Source organism: Sapajus apella, unplaced genomic scaffold (genome assembly GCF_009761245.1).
Source record: "Sapajus apella isolate SASKATOON/1434 unplaced genomic scaffold, GSC_monkey_1.0 scaffold59, whole genome shotgun sequence".
Taxonomy (NCBI): Eukaryota; Metazoa; Chordata; class Mammalia; order Primates; family Cebidae; genus Sapajus; species Sapajus apella.
In genome coordinates this window covers 2,710,993-2,730,290 of record NW_022436999.1, presented here as the reverse complement: position 1 = coordinate 2,730,290, position 19,298 = coordinate 2,710,993, and the positions used below count along the sequence as shown (strand labels likewise).

The 19,298-nt window shown below is 39.6% G+C and overlaps 1 protein-coding gene and 1 long non-coding RNA gene across 2 annotated transcripts; both read left to right on the top strand.

The window, feature by feature from the left end:
• Positions 1-9,791: 9,791 nt before the first annotated feature.
• On the top strand, positions 9,792-12,996 carry LOC116528507 (disintegrin and metalloproteinase domain-containing protein 21). Its single transcript, XM_032245746.1, has one exon. It carries the CDS (start codon positions 10,598-10,600, stop codon positions 12,764-12,766), a length of 2,169 nt encoding a protein of 722 aa, XP_032101637.1. The 5' UTR covers positions 9,792-10,597; the 3' UTR covers positions 12,767-12,996.
• A 4,680-nt stretch (positions 12,997-17,676) lies between these two features.
• LOC116528508 lies at positions 17,677-18,785 on the top strand. The gene is made up of 2 exons (XR_004259072.1): positions 17,677-17,996; positions 18,616-18,785. It is a non-coding gene; the product is annotated as an uncharacterized LOC116528508 (long non-coding RNA).
• The last annotated feature ends 513 nt before the right edge of the window (positions 18,786-19,298 follow it).

Sequence of the window (19,298 nt, the reverse complement as noted above, 5' to 3'; positions counted from 1 at the left end):
CATTACTGAGGCAGACCGCCATTACCGAGGCAGTTCTATCTATACCCCTATAAACAAAACCAAGGAAGTTCACACAACAGCTGGGCAGAGCCCATGTCAGCTCAGCAACGCCTCTGCTGCCAGACTGTGCTAGGCTACCTCCTCGCTGGTCAGGCCATCTCTGAAAAAAGGCAGCAGAATGACAGGAACTTATAAATAAAGCCCCACCTTCCTGGGACAGAGCACCTGGGGGAAAAAAGGCAGTTACGAGTTCCACTGCAGCAGATTTAAATGTACTTGCCCAGCAGCTCTGAACAGAACAATGGAGCTCACAGCTCAGCACTTGAGCTCCTATAAGGGACAGACTGTCTCCTCAAGCAGCTCCCCAACACCCATATAACCAAAGAGACACCTCACAAAGGAGAGCTCAGGCTGACATCTGGCTGGTAGTCTTTTGGGACAAAGATAATAGAAGAAGAAACTGGCAGCAACCCTTACTGTTCTGCAGCCACTGCAGATGATCCTCAGGCAAGCAGGGTCTGGAGTGGACCTCCAGCAGTCCTACAGCAGGGGAGCCTGACTGTTAGAAGGAAAACTAAGAAATAGAAATAAACAACTTTATCAGCAAAAAAACAAGGACATTCACTCAGAGACCCCATCTGAAAGTCACCAACCACAAAGACCACAGGTAGATAAATCCACAAAGATGGGAAGAAACCAGTGCAAAAAGGATGAAAATACCCAAAACCAGAACGCCTCTCCTCCTCCAACAGATCACAACTCACCAGCAAGGGAACACTGCTGGATGGAGAATGAGTCTGATGAACTGACAGAAACAGGCTTCAGAAGGTGGGTAATAACAAACCTCTCTGAGCTAAAAGATCATGTTCTAACCCAAAGCAAAGAAACTAAGAACCTTGAAAAAAGGTTTGACGAAATGCTAACAAGAATAAACACTTAGAGAAGAATATAGATGAATTGACGGAGCTGAAAAACACAACACAAGAACTTCGCAAAGCATACACAAGTTTCAATAGCCAAATCGACCAAGCAGAAGAAAGGATATCAGAGATTGAAGATCAGCTCGATGAAATAAAATGAGAAGGCAAGATTAGAGAAAAAAGAGTAAAAAAAAAATAAAAGAGAGAGAGAAAAAACAGTAAAAAGAAATGAATAAAGCCTCCAAGAAATATGGGATTATGTGTAAAGACCTAATCTACGTTTGATAGGTATACCTGAATGTGACGAAGAGAATGAATCCAAGCTGGAAAACACTCTTCAGGATATTATCCAGGTGAACTTTCCCAACCTAGCAAGGCAGGCCAACATTCAAGTCTAGGAAATACAGAGAACATCACAAAGATATTCCCCAAGAAGAGCAACTCCAACGCACATAATCATCAGATTCACTGGGATTGAAATGAAGTAAAAAATGCTAAGGGAAGCCAGAGAGAAAAGTCAGGTTACCCACAAAGGGAAGCTCATCAGACTCACAGCTGATGTCTCAGCAGAAACCCTACAAGCCAGAAGAGAGTGAGGACCAATATTCAACATCCTTAAAGAAAAGAACTTTCAACCTAGAATTTCATATCCAGCCAAACTAAGCTTCATAAGCAAAGGAGAAATAAAATCCTTTATGAACAAGCAGTTGTTTAGAGATTTCATCTCCACCAGACCTGCTTTACAAGAGCTCCTGAAAGAAGCACTAAGCACAGAAAGGAACAACCAGTACCACCCACTCCAAAAATGTACCAAATGGTAAAGTGCATAAACACAATGAATAAACTGCATCAACTAATGGCAAAACAACCAGCTAGCATCAAAATGGAAGGATCAAATTCACAGATAACTATATTAACCTTACATGTAAATGGACTAAATGCCCCAATCAAAAGACACAGACTGGCAAATTGGATAAAAAGTCAAAACCCATTGGTGTGCTGTATCCAGGAAACCCATCTCACATGCAAGGATATACATAGGCTCAAAATAAAGGGATGGAGGAAGATCTACTAAGCAAATGGAAAGCAAAAAAAAAAAAAAGCAGGAGTTGCAATCCTAGTCTCTGATAAAATAGTCTTTAAACCAACAAAGATCAAAAGAAACAAAGAAGGACATTACATAATGGTAAAAGGACCAATGCAACAAGAAGAGCTAATAATCCTAAATACATATGCGCCCAATACAGGAGCACCTAGATACATAAAGCAAGTTCTTAATGACCTACAAAGAGACTTAGACTCCCACACAATAATAGTGTGAGACTTTAGCACTCCACTGTCAATAATAGACAGATCAATGAGACAGAAAACTAACAAGGATATCCAAGACTTGAACTCAGAACTGGACTAAGCAATCCTAATAGACATTTACAGAACTCTCCACCCCAAATCCACAGAATATACATTCTTCTCAGCACCACATCATACCTACTCTAAAATTGACCACATAATTGGAAGTAAATCACTCCTCAGCAAATGCAAGAGAATGGAAATCATATCAAACAGTCTATCAGATCACAGTGCAATCAGACTAGAACTCAGGATCAAGAAACACACTCAAACCTGCACAACCACTTGGAAACTAAACAACTTGCTTCTGAGTGTCGACTAATAAACAATTAAATGAAGGCAGAAATAAAGATGTTCTTCGAAGCCAACCAGAATGAAGACACAACTTACCAGAATCTCTGGGACACCTTTAAAGCAGTGTCAAGAGGGAAATTTATAGCAATAAATGCCCACCAGAGAAGAGAGGAAAGACCTAAAATTGACACCCTATCATCAAAATTGAAAGAGCTAGAGGAGCAAGATCAAAAGAACTCAAAATCTAGCAGAAGACAAGAAATAACTAAGATCAGAGCAGAACTGAAGGAGATAGAGACACCAAAAAACCTTCAAAAAATCAATAAATCCAGGAGCTGGTTTTTTGAAAAGATCAACAAAATAGACAGACCACTAGCCAGATTAATAAAAAAGATAAGGGAGAAGAATCAAATAGATGCAATAAAAAACAATAAAGGGGCTATCACCACTGATCCCACAGAAATACAAACTACCATTAGAGATCACTACAAACAGCTCTACTCACATAAACCAGTAAACCAAAAAGAAATGAATAAATTCCTAGACACTTGTACTCTACCAAGACTAAACTAGGAGGAAGTTGAAACCCTGAATAGACCAATAACAAGGGCTGAAGTAGAGGCAGCAATCAATAGCCTACCAATCAAAAAAAGTCCAGGTCCAGATGGGTTCACAGCCAAATTCTACCAGACATACAAAGAGGAACTGGTTCCATTCCTTCTGAAACTGTATCAAACAATACAAAAGGAGGGAATCCTCCCTAACTCATTTTATGAGACCAACATCGTCCTGATACCAAAACCAGGCAGAGACTCAACTAAAAAAGAAAACTTCAGGCCAATATCCATGATGAACATCGACGCAAAAATCTTCAATAAAATCCTGCAAACAGATTGCAACGGCACATCAAGAAGCTTATCCATCACGACCAAGTAGGCTTCATCCTGGGGATGGAAGGCTGGTTCAATGTACGCAAATCCATAAATGTAATCCATCACATAAATGGAACCAAAGACAAAAACCACATGATTATCTCAATAGATGCAGAGAAGGCCTTCGATAAAATTCAACAGCTCCTCATGCTAAAAACTCTCAATAAACTAGGTATTGATGGAATGTATCATAAAATGATAAAAACTATATATGACAAACCTACAGCCAATATCATACTGAACGGGCAAAAGCTGGAAGAATTCCCTTTGAAATCAGGCAGTAGACAAGGATGCCCTCTCTCACCACTCCTATTCAACATAGGATTAAGAAACTCACTCAAAACTGCACAGCTACATGGAAACTGAACAGCCTGCTCCTGAATGACTACTGGATAAATAATGAAATTGAAGCAGAAAATAAAGATGTTCTTTGACACCAATAAACGAAGACACAATGTACCAGAACCTCTGGGACACACTTAAAGCACTGTATAGAGGGAAATTTATAGCACTAAATGCCCACAAGAAAAAGGAGGAAAGATCTAAAATTGACACCCTAACGTCACAATTAAAAGAACTAGAGGAGGAAGAACAAACAAATTCAAAAGCTAGCAGAAGACAAGAAATAACTAAGATCAGAGCAGAACTGAAGTAGATAGAGACATGAAAAACCCTTCAAAAAATGAGTGAAACCAGGAGCTGTTTTTTTTTTTTTAAAGATCAGCAAAGTAGATAGACCACTAGCCAGACTAACAAAGAGGAAAAGAGAGAAGAATAAAATAGATGCAATAAAAAATGATAAAGGAGATATCACCACCAATCCCACAGAAATACAAACTACCATCAGAGAGTACCATAAACACCTATATGCAAATAAACTAGAAAATCTACAAGAAATGGATAAATTCCTGGACACTTACACCTTCCCAAGACTAAACCAGGAAGAAGTCGATTCCCTGAATAGACCAAAAACAAGGTCTGAAATTGAGGCAGCAATTAATAGCCTCTCAACCAAAAAAAAGTCCAGGACCAGACAGGTTCATAGCTGAATTATCCTAGAGGTACAAAGAGGAGCTGGTACTATTCCTTCTGAAACTATTCCAAACAATAGAATTTTATGAGGCCAACATCATCCTGATACCAAAACCCGCCAGAGACACAACTAAAAAAAGAAGATTTGAGGCCCATATCCCTGATGAACATCGATGCGAAAATCCTGCCTGAACGAAACAGTTTATAAAAGGAACCTTGTCAGATTTCTAAAGAAACCAGCATAAATAATAGAATCTTTTTCTGGCAGGAAATGGAAGGGGACTGTAATTAAAAGGGCTTCTAATTGGTGGTTATCTCATGAGGTTCTGATTCTACCAGGTAAGTTAGGAGTTGACAAGGCTCACTGGACAAGAATCCCTTTAAAAAGAAACTATCAAAGTTAGAGTTGATATTCTATGAATGACTCTTTATCCAATGCAGTTTTTATATAGTTGAACTCATCTTATTGATTGTATGTTTTGCCAAACACTACGCCATAAATTTTCTACCATTTGAGCATATTTTTCTCCAAAACATTATAGTCTAATAGGAGATGCAATTTTTAAAACTCACATATAAAACAGAAAATAGCAAGGATATAAATTTTGTCACACAAAAATGTATTGCATATTATAGTTATAGAGTTATGGGATGTTAACGTTTTCTGGATTATTTAGGAAAGATTTGATAATGGAAGTGGAATTTGATCTTGCCCTAGAAAGTTACTATAATTCAGTTCAAAGGCAAAAGTGATTAGTCAGTTTAGACCAATGCAATGGCACGAGCAAAATTACAAACCTATGCTGTGAGGGGACATAGACTGGAGGTAAGGAGACAACCCAATTCCAATTGTATTCAATTTTGAAATGAGTATGGAAATGGCAGGATGAGAGCAAGATATTCTTGAGATCCCATTGTTATTTCTGTAGAATTGAAAGATCTTTGTTGCTAAGCAGCTAAATCTAGAATTTAGTCACCTAAGAGACAAAAGATGAGGGCTTATGTTTCCCTTTGCTCTGTGGTCTCAGCTACAAACCTTCATTCATTGATAAAGGGTGGTACAAACCATCTAGACAGAAAGGGCCAGGGACACTACTGTTTCTTCTGGTGGTGAGTCATTTATCAAGTTTGGTTCTATGCGTAATTTTGTATCCGGGATAGTCCATTGGTTAATGTGAAGTCTCTTAATTTTTGTTTTGTTTTCCTTTTTAAAGATATGAGTGACTTGAGCATGGGTATAGGTAGGGTAACCAACCATTCCAGTTTGGTTGGGCCTCGGGATTGCTGGGTGCAGGACTTTCAGTTTTAAAATGAGGACAGTCCTGGGAAAATCAGATGAGACAGTTACCCCAATTGCAAGTAAGGAATAGGTAAAGTAATAGAAGATGAAGATACAGTTGAGTGTGGGGAAAATTGATAGAAACAGTCCTCAGGTGGGAGAGACTCTCTAATGGGTCAGATATTAGTGACAGACAGGAAAACAGTGCATTAGGGCATTGGAGTAAGAGGGAAGATGGGTAAAGAGGGGTCTTGAATTTGAAATAGCTGTAGGAAAAGGAAGAAAGGGTTTATCAAACATGCAGAAGAGGGCTGTTGTCTCATTTGAGAGTCCACTAACATTGGAGAACATGGATTTCTAGTGGTACCACTTCACATATCCGTGGGAGAATGATGGTACTTCAGGAGCTTTGGTCTCTGGAAGTCCTAGAATGAAGACAACGAGTCTGGCTTAAAGATTTTTCTTGAAGTTATTCTCCTGTTATCAGCTCATGCTGAGCTCCAAGAAAAAGAATAATATGATGCAGGTTTGTGTGGCTTATCAGTCCTTTCCACAACATTGTATCATTTATTAGTTCTTCCCATTTTCAAACCTCCCATCACAACTCTCACTCCATAATAAGCAGAAAACATACCAAGAGAGATACAGAGAGTAAATCTGGCAGTTAGGATTTCACCCCAATTCAGAGATCTTTGTTCCTGGAAGTTTTGTCTATCAACTTTGCTTCTCTCTTCCATGCTTCTTGCACCTTGTGGAATAAGGTGCCTAACTTGCACCAATGAAAACTGCTCAAATCAATCCAACCTCTTTAGGCAAGTTAATTGCAAGGATAATGTTCAGACTGAAACAGTTTTCCCCATCTACCAGCATCCACATAGCCAATCTAGGACAAGAAAAGAAAAACCTTAAATACTTTACACTAGAAAGGAAAGGTACTTGGATAACTAAATACTGTGACTGAAAGACAATGAGAATGGATTTTCAGTTAATGGCACTATACATAAATGAGGAAACTCAGAACATTGAGGAGGTGTGAATGCAATATCCAGGGGAATAAAGAAAAGAACAACATAACATAGGAAGTTTTGAAGTATCTGCTGAATTTTATATCTCCATTGCTTATGCTGAGGATCCAGGACAAATTATTTCAGTTCTGATTTGTATATTCTCTTTTTAAGCCTTTCACAAACACATTGGTTTGGGGATTTTTTTTTTCAGAGTAGCATTGGTAGCTTTGATGTAGGAAAGGAGAAAGTATGTGAAGAATTAATGCAGCTCCTGCCCATCCCTCCCTGCCCTCCCCCTGCCCCAGCCATTTGTGTCATTTATGACTTTAGAGAGTTAAATATTTGGCATACACTGCTTGAAGGGATGAAATTGGTAGCAGAGCTCGAATGGATTGGAGACAAGAACATTAAGAGAAATGGGAGATGATGAAAGACAAAAGTGTTTGGATTCTCTTTGAGTTTGAGAAATAGGTATAGCAGGAGAAAGGGAGAGCTGGAAAAACTAAAATTATTGGTAGATTGATTAGGATATATAAAATTTTTTGTGTATTGACAAGGTATAGATTATGACTATGAGTGGGTAGGCTGAATTATACTGAAGATGATTTGAAGAGGTTAAAGAAAAACTTTAAAAAACCCTGGCTTGTTTTCACATGGGTTGTCTGAATACTTGCTAATATTACTTTAAGATGAGGGTACCATTTTTGGTGGAGAATAATTTTATTAGTGAGGGGCCAAAGCTTTTGAATTTTGTCCAAGAGCACTAAGGGTGGTTGAAGAGACATGTAGTGAGATACATGGTTTGGTGTTGATGCTGTGGGCTGTGGAGAACAGGAACTCTGGACCTTGGGGTATAGGTGACTTCTGAGGATGGGATTTCTCAGGAGGGAGCCTTTAGGCAAGTGGTAAATTCTGTTGAAGCTCAGGTTTAACAGGGTAAGTAGATGTAGGGAGCTTTCCGTGAAGAAGTTCAGGATGGAGTTTGGTTCTCTCTCCGTCTCCTTTTGTCATTAAAGGAAGACTCCGGAAAGCACGAGGGAAAGTTTACGAAGGGAATGTAAGGGAACTTGAATCAGAGCGAAGAAAACATCGATTAGAAATGGATTTAAAATCCAAGAGATTATTGGTGTTGCATCAGGCATGTTCATTTTTATATCTTCTATGTAAGTCTCCTTAGATTAGCTTAAGTTAAATGCTCTTCCTTTTTATTCTTATAAGAAACAGCCCCTGCCTTCATCAACATGTTGATCACAGTCAGAGGTGAATTTAAGTTTCTGGGCCTAATACACCTACAAGATCAGGGGCCCACTTTAAGAAAAATAATACCAAGTTGCAACTGCAGAAAATAAGTATGAAAACTTATTTATTTTTATATTTTATTTATTTAGCATAAGAAAGAAGCCACAACAAATTATAAATATTAAAAGGTTGAAAACACCATAAACATCACAAAATTTAATCCCCTCATATTTATATTAATCAGCTTCCTGACTCACTTCTGCAATACCCTTTCCCTACAGTTTTTAAGTTGCTTCTTATTTAATTGCCTCCCTTAAGAGAATTATCTTGTTATAATTTCTGTGGCAAGAACTGAAAGACATTTGCCTTTCTCTAGCATGTTTAATAAAAATTTACTTTGTATTATTAATAGTTTGGAAAAGAATATTCAGCTTCATAGCTTGTTATTGGTAAGGAGATAATTAATTTTACTACTGTGAAATTTTAGAAAACCTTTATTAAGCCTTTTATGTATAGGTTATAATATTTCAGGGCATTTCAGATTTTCCTTATATAGTGACTAATCTTGATTACTCTTAATTTAATGACTTCCATAAAATCCATTGTTGAACCCCTTATGGGGTCTTTATGGAGGTCTGTAAAATGAGGATCCCTGAAGCATAAACTTCGTTATCTTTAGATTAAAATGGTTTTGATCATATTATAATTATCTGTTTGTTTGTTTCTATACAGGCTCAGGGCTTATCAACCTCATTGCTGACAGTCATTTGAGACTATATGAAATATATGGACACTCTCCTCAGCAAAAAAACAAGGCATGAAATATACGAAATATTAAATGCAATATTATAGACCTCCTAAAGCTTATTTTTGCTCCTGCCACAAGTTTCTGCACTAAATTGATAATTTAGTTAATGTTCTGTATTTTAATTTTCTTTCTTTAATATCTAGCACAGTGTCCTGCACTTTGTATGCTCCAAACACAAAAAGACTTGTTTAATAAATAGGAAAAGAAATGGATGAGTGTTGCCAGCCAGACTGTATGTCAGGTGCAGAAATTTCTTTCTTTCTTTCTTTTCTTTCCTTCCTCCTTTTCTTTCCTTTCCTTTTTTTCCTTTTCCTTTTCCCTTTCCTTTCCTTTCCTTTCCTTTATTTTTTGAGACAAAGTCTTACTCTGTTGCCCAGGCTGGAGTACGGTGGTGTGACCTTGGCTGCAACCTCTACCTCATGGGTTCGAGCGACTCTTGTGTCTCAGCCTCCCAAGTAGCTAGGATTACAGACATGTGCCACCACACCCCACTAATTTTTGTATTTTTAGTAGAGAGGGGGTTTCACCATGTTGACCAGACTGGTCTCAAACTTCTGACCTCAGGTGATCCACCCGCCTTGGCCTCCCAAAGTACTGGGATTACAGCCATGAGCCACTATGCCTGGCCAAAATTCCCCACTTTCAAAAATTGTTGGTAAATATATTTGAGCAAACATTGGGACTCTTCCCTGGAAATCCTAAAATACCAGACTCTCCAATGGCTATGCCCTAATAAGACAAGAGTTCCTTTTCCCAAGACCTTTAAACTGCACAGATTCTCATTTTCTCTTCTGAAAGCATCTCCTTTTGTCTTTGGGATTCTCCTGTCAGTAATTAGAGAGAACAGCATTAGTCTCTCCATACCCTTAAATGATGTCAGTGTTTAATGAATTTTTTTCTTTTCTAAAAATTATAATACAATATGAATACATTTTGGTAGCATTCATTTATAATCCAAGACAGTTTGCCACCCCTCCTCCTGTTTTCTATTTTTCATTCTGTACAGAGCTATACGAATCATTATAGAGGATACTAAAATAATGAAAATCATAAACCCTGTAGTGAGAATCTGTCAGTCTAATAAAGTTATGAGCAAAGATGAATATGAGGAATAGTAAATAACTTAGAGATAAAGAAACTATAGTACATCATAAGATTGACACAACTCAACATGGAATTGTGATTATTTTTGATGTCTCCAGTTTTGACAGTCAAAGGAGACACTATCAACAGTTATTACAAAAGCAACAGGCATTGACTAATATTATCTTGGACAAATTGAGACATAGAGCCACCCTACTCTTAAGGTTTTTTACTTTTGCTTTTACTTTTTATTATAGGCATTTTCATACCGCCTGTAAAGACTGAGGTAACTATTTAAGTACCCATCCTCTAACTTTAACTATTCTCACCACTTGGCCGATGTTGTCTTATCTATGACCCCAACTCCCCAACCCCATTTACTAAAAGCAAATCCAAAGCATTTTCTTGATTCATCAGTCAGTTTTTCACCACTCCATTCTTTTTCTCCCCTGATTTCCTTTCTTATCCCCATTCCAACCTATCTTTTTATTTTTACTTCCAGCACTGCAGTTCTGATCTAACTTTGCCAGGACACAGATCCATAGGGTCAGCCCTGCATCCTGAGCAGCTCAGAGGGAGGAGCCAGACCGGCGGTGCCTCACACCTTGTCCTCTTCTGCTCTGGACAGATGGCTCCATAACGACAGCTTCGTAATGTTAGTAGATGGGACCCTGCTGCACATCAGGGTCACTCTTCTGCTGCTCTTACTTGGGGTGTGTTTGTCCATTTCTGGCTATTTTCAGGATGGGCCCTCTCAGCATCTCACTTCCCCAGAAGTGGTGACCCCCTTGAAGTTGATCAGCAGGGGCAGAGGTGCAAAGGCTCCTGGATGGTTGTCCTACAGCCTGCGGTTTGGGGGCCAGAGACATGTTGTTCATATGAGGGTCAAGAAGCTCTTGGTTTCTAGACACCTTCCAGTGTTCACCTACACAGAGCAGCATGACCTCCTGGAGGATCAGCCCTTCATCCCAGATGACTGTTACTATCATGGTTTTGTGGAGGGGGCCCCTGAATCGTTGGTTGTTTTCAGTGCTTGTTTTGGGGGCTTGCGAGGAGTATTACAAATAAATGGTCTCACTTATGAAATTGAACCCATCAGGCACTCTGCCACATTTGAACACCTGATTTATAAGATAAACAGTAATGAGACACAATTCCCAGCTATGAGATGTGGCTTAACAGAGAAGGAAGTAGCACGCCAACAGTTGGAATCTGAAGAGGCTGAGAACTCAGCTCTGAAACCAAATTCTGCTGGTGACTGGTGGACCCATGCGTGGTTTCTGGAGCTGGTTGTTGTGGTGAACCATGATTTCTTCATTTACTCTCAAAGCAACATCTCAAAGGTGCAAGAGGATGTATTTCTTGTTGTCAACATAGTGGATTCCATGTATAAGCAATTAGGTACTTACATACTTTTGATTGGAATTAAAATTTGGAATCAAGGAAATGTTTTCCCAATGGCAAGCATAGAACAGGTCCTGAACGATTTTGCCCAATGGAAACACGTCAGTCTTTCCCAGCTACAGCATGATGCTGCACATATGTTCATAAAAAATTCACTTATAAGTATACTTGGTCTAGCCTACGTTGCAGGAATATGTCGTCCACCTATTGATTGTGGAGTTGATAATTTTCAAGGCGATACATGGTCTCTTTTTGCCAACACTGTGGCCCATGAGTTAGGTCATACTTTGGGTATGCAGCATGATGAAGAATTCTGTTTTTGTGGGGAAAGAGGCTGCATCATGAGTACTTTCAGAGTGCCAGCAGAGAAATTCACCAATTGCAGTTATGCTGATTTTATGAAGACCACTTTGAACCAGGGATCATGTCTGCATGATCCTCCCAGATTGGGGGAAATCTTTATGCTAAAGCGTTGCGGGAATGGTGTGGTTGAAAGAGAAGAGCAGTGTGACTGTGGATCTGTACAGCAATGTGAACAAGATGCCTGCTGTCTGTTGAACTGCACTCTGAGGCCTGGGGCTGCCTGTGCTTTTGGGCTTTGTTGCAAAGACTGCAAGTTCATGCCATCAGGGCAACTCTGTAGACAAAAGGTCAATGAATGTGACCTTCCAGAATGGTGCAATGGATCATCCCATCAGTGTCCAGAGGATAGATATGTGCAGGACGGAGTCCCCTGTAGTGACAGTGCCTACTGCTATCAAAAGAGATGTAATAACCATGACCAGCATTGCAGGGAGATTTTTGGTAAAGATGCAAAAAGTGCATCTGAGAATTGCTATAAAGAAATCAACTCTCAGGGCAACCGTTTTGGTCACTGTGGTATAAATGGCACAACATACCTAAAATGTCATATCTCTGATGTCTTTTGTGGGAGAGTTCAGTGTGAGAACGTGAGAGACATTCCTCTTCTCCAAGATCATTTTATTCTGCAGCACGCTCATATCAATGGTGTCACCTGCTGGGGTATTGACTATCATTTAAAGATGAACACACCTGACATTGGTGAAGTGAAAGATGGTACAGTGTGTGGCCCAGGGAAGATCTGCATCCACAAGAAGTGTGTCAGTCTATCTGTCTTGTCACACGTCTGCCTTCCTGAGACCTGCAATATGAAGGGAATCTGCAATAACAAACATCACTGCCACTGTGGCTACGGGTGGTCCCCGCCCTACTGCCTGCACAGAGGCTATGGGGGTAGTGTCGACAGTGGCCCAGCATCTGCAAAGAGAAGAGTTTTCTTGACAGTGATTATGATTCCTTCTTTGTCTGTTTTTATTTTCCTGTTTACTGTTGGTCTTCTTATGTATCTACGACAACGTTCTGGTCCCAAGGAGACTAAGGCTCATTCATCAGGTTAAGAAAATGTCTCTAACTTAATATTCCATGCATTATTACACTTCAGTCTCTTGGCAGTAGAAATGTTAGTACATCCCTGAAAGTCACCACATTTCTGACCATTCCCAGAAAGCTGCAAAGATCTTCCCTTACGTCAGTACCACAAACATTGTCATTACGTGCAGGTGATTCTTTACATGTTTCTATCTATTGTTCATTGTTTTAAGCAGCAAATAAAGGTACATCCTTGTTATGTTTAGTCCTTGTTCTGTTTAGTCCTTGTTATGTTTCTTGTGTGTAGAGATGACTTATGGAAAAGACATGAGATATGTCTGCGTCAGAGTGTCCAGGGGTGAGGCTTACCTTACTACTGACATTTATCAGTGTGGGAAAATTAAATTTTCTGACACTCTACTTCAAAATATGAAAAGGAATAGGGATGATAATAATATTTGTCCTACCCAACTTTTTGGGTTTATTTGGTAACCAAAAGACAGAAATAAGTGAATTTTTGTTAAGTATAAACCATTGTCTGATAAAAGCTTCTGACCTTGCTCCCTGTATGCTTCCTAACTTTTTGTCTTAATTTGGCAGTTTGGATTTTTTTTGGAGTATTTGCTTCACATACCAAAGTATAAACTCCATGAGGGCGAGATTGTTTTTATCTGTTTTGCTCACCGTTGTATCCTCAATACCTGCAACAGTGCGCGGTGCTTCCTACCCAATGAATACTTAAGTAATGAATTTGAAGGGAGTATTAAATACATAAAATTAATCACAAAAAGTAAAAATAATATTTTGCTGCCTTTGGGATGTCATTCTACTCCTCTTTTTTAAACTACTGGAGGTCTTGCTCTACATTAAACTTTGAATACTTGAAATATGTTTATTTAAAATGCTGCTGTTTGAACCCGACATACTTTACTGGTTTTTTTTTCCCCCAGTGTATCTTCTCCTCAGTCTCTTCTCAATGTTTTTGGAAACCTTCTCTCTTGAAAACACAGAGTGAATCAGATAACCTTTGTATCGATCAGTTAACATCTGAATAGCACTCTGTAGATTGAGTCAAACAACCTTTTGCATATCATGTTTCATTATGGTTTGTCATTTGCATTTCTACCTATTTTTAGAATATATTTGGCTGTGTCATTCTCTGTGTATTTGTTCGTGCCATCCTCATTCCACAAATGCTGTTTACCACCCTCCTCCTATTCCCTTACCCTGGAAAACTCCTATTTTCTCTCCATAGAGGTTAAATGTTATATGTTCGCAGAAGCATCCCTTACAAAATGGTAAGAGTTCCACTTGTGTGCCCCTGTCACTTTGTGGTCCCTCCTTTATGGTTTGATGCCCTCTAGGAATAGAGGTGGAGAGGATCCAAAAATGTGCTAGCAAAAAAAAGTAAAGGACATCTGGTGGAGCCATACAAGGAGATAGGAGTGAATCAAAAATAATCTGGTTAAATCAGGGAAAGCTCCACATTTCTTAAGTCTGCACATCTATATGGAGATAAAAGATAGCTGCTCCAGTTTATTCTTTTTTGAAATGGTTTATTGTAAAAAAAAAAAACATTGAAGTTGATTATAGTAAAATTTATCAACCTAATGTTCTCTTATATTTGCTGAGTTTTGTATTTCTGCTTGAGATTACTTTGAAATAATCCATTTTTTTCTGGAATTACTTTGGTTTCTGCTTTTATGCTTAATTGTGGAATTTATTTTGCTATAAGGAATGAGATAGATATCTAATTGTATACTTTTCCAAATGGGTAGTGAGTTGTCCTGATACACATTATACAATAAATCCTTGATCACTGCTTTGATGGTAAATTGGGATCCTATATTGCATTTTAAAGTTAATTTGTTAGAGTCACCTTAATTTACTTGTAAATTTTTACAAGAAGCAGTGCATTTTGCAATATTCTTATTTTTGGAATTTTTGGAAAAGCTGTATACTTTATATTCATTGAGTTACTTAGAGCTAAATCATCAATTATATCAGGATTGATGGATATAATTAACCTTTTTATAACAAGCATAGAGTCTTACCTCCTGTTATAACTTAGATTACCCAAAAATCAGATCCAGAGACAGGATTTAGGTCAAGTTAGTTTTTGGGGGAAGCACAAAACAGGATAGACTAATGAACGAGTTTTCTCTTTGTACTACTGGAGTCATTCCTGTGGGCTCTCTGAGAAGTCATGTGAAACACAGCTTGGAATAATACTCCACGGTTCAGGAGAAAGCTGTAAGGAAAAGAATACCTGAGATACAAACACTTGAAGTGGTAAGCTCTCAGAGCACAGAAATTGTCTGCCGTGGCTGCAAGTGAACTCAAGTGGGACAGGAAGATGTAGGGTGAGTTTTCAGCATCTACTCTACCCAGGTTCCTTAGAAAACATATGCTGAAGCAGGGATTAAATCTAAATGGTTTATTTGGAAAATGCAATCCTAGGGAAATGAGAGTAAAAGTAAAGGTTTTTGGGGCTGGAAAGTATGGTACAGCAGATGCTGGTGGTACCCACCTGTATCCTCTTAGGCTGACCCATGAGGTTATCTGTCTTGAGGTGCTGATGACAAGTCCTGTACACACTAATGGCTTTCTACTTTACGGGGGTGTGCTCAGACCATTCATGGAGTAGGCTGGAAGCAAGAAGGAGTTAATGCATCTAAAGCAATTCTCAATCGATGAGCGACGTTGTATGAATGAGCATGATAGCTTCCCCAGTCCTCATGGGACTTCTCTGTGGTGTTAGGGCCCAAGTGAGGCTGTACATTGTTAGTAGAACAGGAACTGGGTCTCGCTACTTTCCCTCCAATAAACCCTCAAAAAGCTGTCTTCTTTTCTTCACAAAGTCTTCTTTGAGCATCTATTGAAAACGCTGACTGGAGACGGTCTCAGTCTATCCGATTCTCCCTCTGATCCTCCACCATAGACTTTCTTTCAAACTGTGTCTTAACTGTTATTAACCCTCACTGTTTTCTTAACAGTTTAGGCACAGAACTGACATCCCTTTGTTCCAGTCTTACAAACCCTGGCCATGTGAACTAACCCATCTGACTGCTGGGCATATCAGCATCTAGATTTTGCAAAATAATCCGAACTTGTTTTCGTTTCTGCTGATGCAAGTGCCTGATGTATCAAGTCCAGAGCATGGATGCATGACAAGTATGGCATCCATGACCAGCAAAACAATGTCACGCTCTGATGAGTTGATTGGACACATTAATAAAACCTTGAGGCCGGGCGCAGTGGCTCAAGCCTGTAATCCCAGCACTTTGGGAGGCCGAGGCAGGTGGATCACGAGGTCAAGAGATCGAGACCATCCTGGTCAACATGGTGAAACCCCGTCTCTACTAAAAATACAAAAAATTAGCTGGGCATGGTGGCGCGTGCCTGTAATCCCAGCGACTCAGGAGGCTGGGGCAGGAGAATTGCCTGAACCCGGGAGGCGGAGGTTGCGGTGAGCCGAGATCGCGCCATTGCACTCCAGTCTGGGTAACAAGAGCGAAACTCCGTCTCAAAAAAATAAAATAAAATAAAATAAAACCTTGAAAACTGACCTGTGTTTAGGTAAAGACATTAGAAAGAAATTTTTCCCTATGTATTGAAGGCAGAAATGATGCAGGACCTTTCATAGGTAACTTCCCAAGGCAGTAGTACAATCAAACTCTGATTTCATTCCACAGATGGCACACGTAAGCCTCTCACGAAGTTCATAAATGGTCCTGACACTGACTCTTATGGTCCAAACTCTTGCCACATCACCAGATGTTATGGATGGCCCAGAAGTCAGCCCTGAGCAACTTGGATTTGCTGACTTGCCCCTCTCACTAACTGATAGGCACCAAGGATTACATGGAGATAGCATGGTGAATATTCCAAAAATGTGGAATAACTTGGCCAGGTGACAAAATCAAGCCCTATAGCCGCCAAAACCAAACTAAATTGATATTGTGCAATCTGTTCAAGCTCAAAACACTTTGGAAACTGTAGTTCCAGAAGTGACTATCTGACCTGCCTTTTCCTGCATATAGCAAACCATAAACCTTCCATGGAGAAAGATGCCTTCCCTGTCCCAGGACAAGAAAATAACCCTATCCCCAGGATTGGAAATTGTTGCTGCGGTAGACCTGTACAAATAAAGTAATTCTTATCTCCCACTAGCTTTATAGCTCCTCCTTGACACTCCCCACCAATATATCTCCTAGTGACTTCCCTGGAATTCACTGTCACTAGCTTAGATCCTTTTGTGGATCAATAAATTCACAAATGTATTGTTCTTTTTCCAAAAGTATAACAGCTTTCTGCTTTAGCCATGATTTTACATCTTCACACTCTTGAGAGGATCTCTATGATATGAGTGCCCCCAAGGGGCACAAAACAGGTAGTCATGATGGCAGAGATAGAGGTACATTGGGCCCAATAGCATGGACTCCACTTGCCAAGGGAGTTAATCAAGACACTGCTGCCATGAAATGTCCAACTTGCCAGTGACACAGATCAAGGCTGAGGTCCTGGGAAGGGCCTACTCTTCAAGGAAACCAAACAGCAAATTAGTGAGACATTGACTACTTTGTATCCCTTTAATCCTGGGAGGGCCAGCCATTAGTTCACACAAGAAAATATACGTATTCTAGTTATAACATTGTCTGCAGAGCTTGAGCTGGCATCACTACTGATGGCATATGGATTGTAGGATCTTTTTTTTTCTTTTTTTGTTGTGTCTCTGCCAGGTGGATTGTAGGATCTTAAGCATGGAATCTCACGCAAGTCAGCATATGAACAGAGGATTCATTCATTTAGTGTATGAGATGCAGGAATGGTACATAGCAATGAATTATATTGTTTCTATTGTATATCAAATATTAAGTAGCATCTATTCTTCCAGAGTGCTTAGAATGGCCCGCAGAAGGCAGAGCCAGAGTGCCAGCTCAGAAACAGTATTCTGAAAGAACTGAGTGCCAGCCTTCACAATGCAGTGTGTATATTAAGTCAGAGATTCCTATGTGGTGTTGTATATCCAAAAGAAAGAACATATGGGACCAAGAACCAAGGAAGAGAAGCTGGGTGGCCTCACTTACCATTACACGTGATGATCCATTGATCTGCTTCTCCTCCCTGCAACTATCTGTTCTCTAGGCAGGTGTCCACAAAGAGAATGCACCTTTGCCAGAGGACCCAGAAAAAGTTCCATAGACCTGCAAGCTGCCCTCAGGGCATCTGGGACATCTTCTGTTCAAGGACCAGCAGGTAAAAAGAAGAGTCATTCTGACAGGAGATATTGACCCTGAATAGCAGGGGGGGAGGTAAGGCTGCTGAGCCCCGGAAGAGGAATGGAGGATGATACGGAGAAACTAGGGGATTCACTTGGGATCCACTTGGAACCACCCCAACGCAATGGTAACTGAATGGATAGGTGTAGCAAGGTTGACCCCAGAAGATCTCAGAACCTTCTGGGATGAAGGTGCAGAAGATTTAAAACAAACATTATAGCAAGTGCTCTGGGTCCTCCCTGACTTCCACTTTTGTCCATTTTTCTTTCTTCTTCTTTTTTTTTAAAGCTAAAACAAAATTAATGTTATGAAGGTGGGGATCTCTCTATGTTGCCTAAGCTGGTCTCAAGGTCCTGGGCTCAAGCATTCCTCCCACCTTGGCCTCCCAAAATGCTAGATTTACCGGCATGAGCAACCCCACCCAGTGCCCTCTCCCCAACCTTTTTTAAAAAAACAATATACCTCGCATAGCCCATGGCTATCCAAAACCCCACAAGGTTTGGAAAGAGTTCACAGAATTATTGTTCTGTTGGTTACTAGACTTCAAAGAAGGGACAAGAAAATATGAACAGCCCCCATCTACTGTTTTAGTTAAGCTGAAAACTGATGCTAAAATTGAAAGGATAAGGACAGCTACTCAAAGCGTTCCCATCTTGTAAAAACCTTGACCATGCTTCACTTGTGACATCACCTGGTCTTCAAGTACTCTCTGATGTAATTCAATTAATAAAGCCTTTAACCTCTCTGTGAGTCACTTTTCAAAAAAACTATATATATATATATATATATATTTGTTTGTTTGTTGTTGTTGTTGTTGTTGTTTTGTTACTTGGGATAGGCTTGGACAAAATGCCAACACTGCCCAGTTTTGTGTCAAATACAGCATTATCAAAGAACTCTAAATTCCTTGAGTGGAGAGGTAAGCCCTGCTCTTGGTCTCTAATTTTTTTCTTTTTTTCCTCTCATTTTTATTTTTATTGTTGATTTCCAACTTTTATTTTAACTTCAGTGGTACATGTGCAGGATAGGATACGCAGGTTCATTACCTGGGTAAACACTGCCATGGTGGTTTGCTGCACAGATCATCCCATCACCTGACTTTGTTTCATAGCATGGTGGTTGCATGCTTTGATTTTTTTCTAGGTAACCTTTTGTCAGAGTGAAGTCAGTATTTTCCTTCTGTCTTTTAGAGTTCTTTAGATGTGCAGAGAATTTAGTTAGGCAACTTTCCTAAGGTGGGACAAGACTCTTCTATTATCTCAAATTCTTCTACTACGGA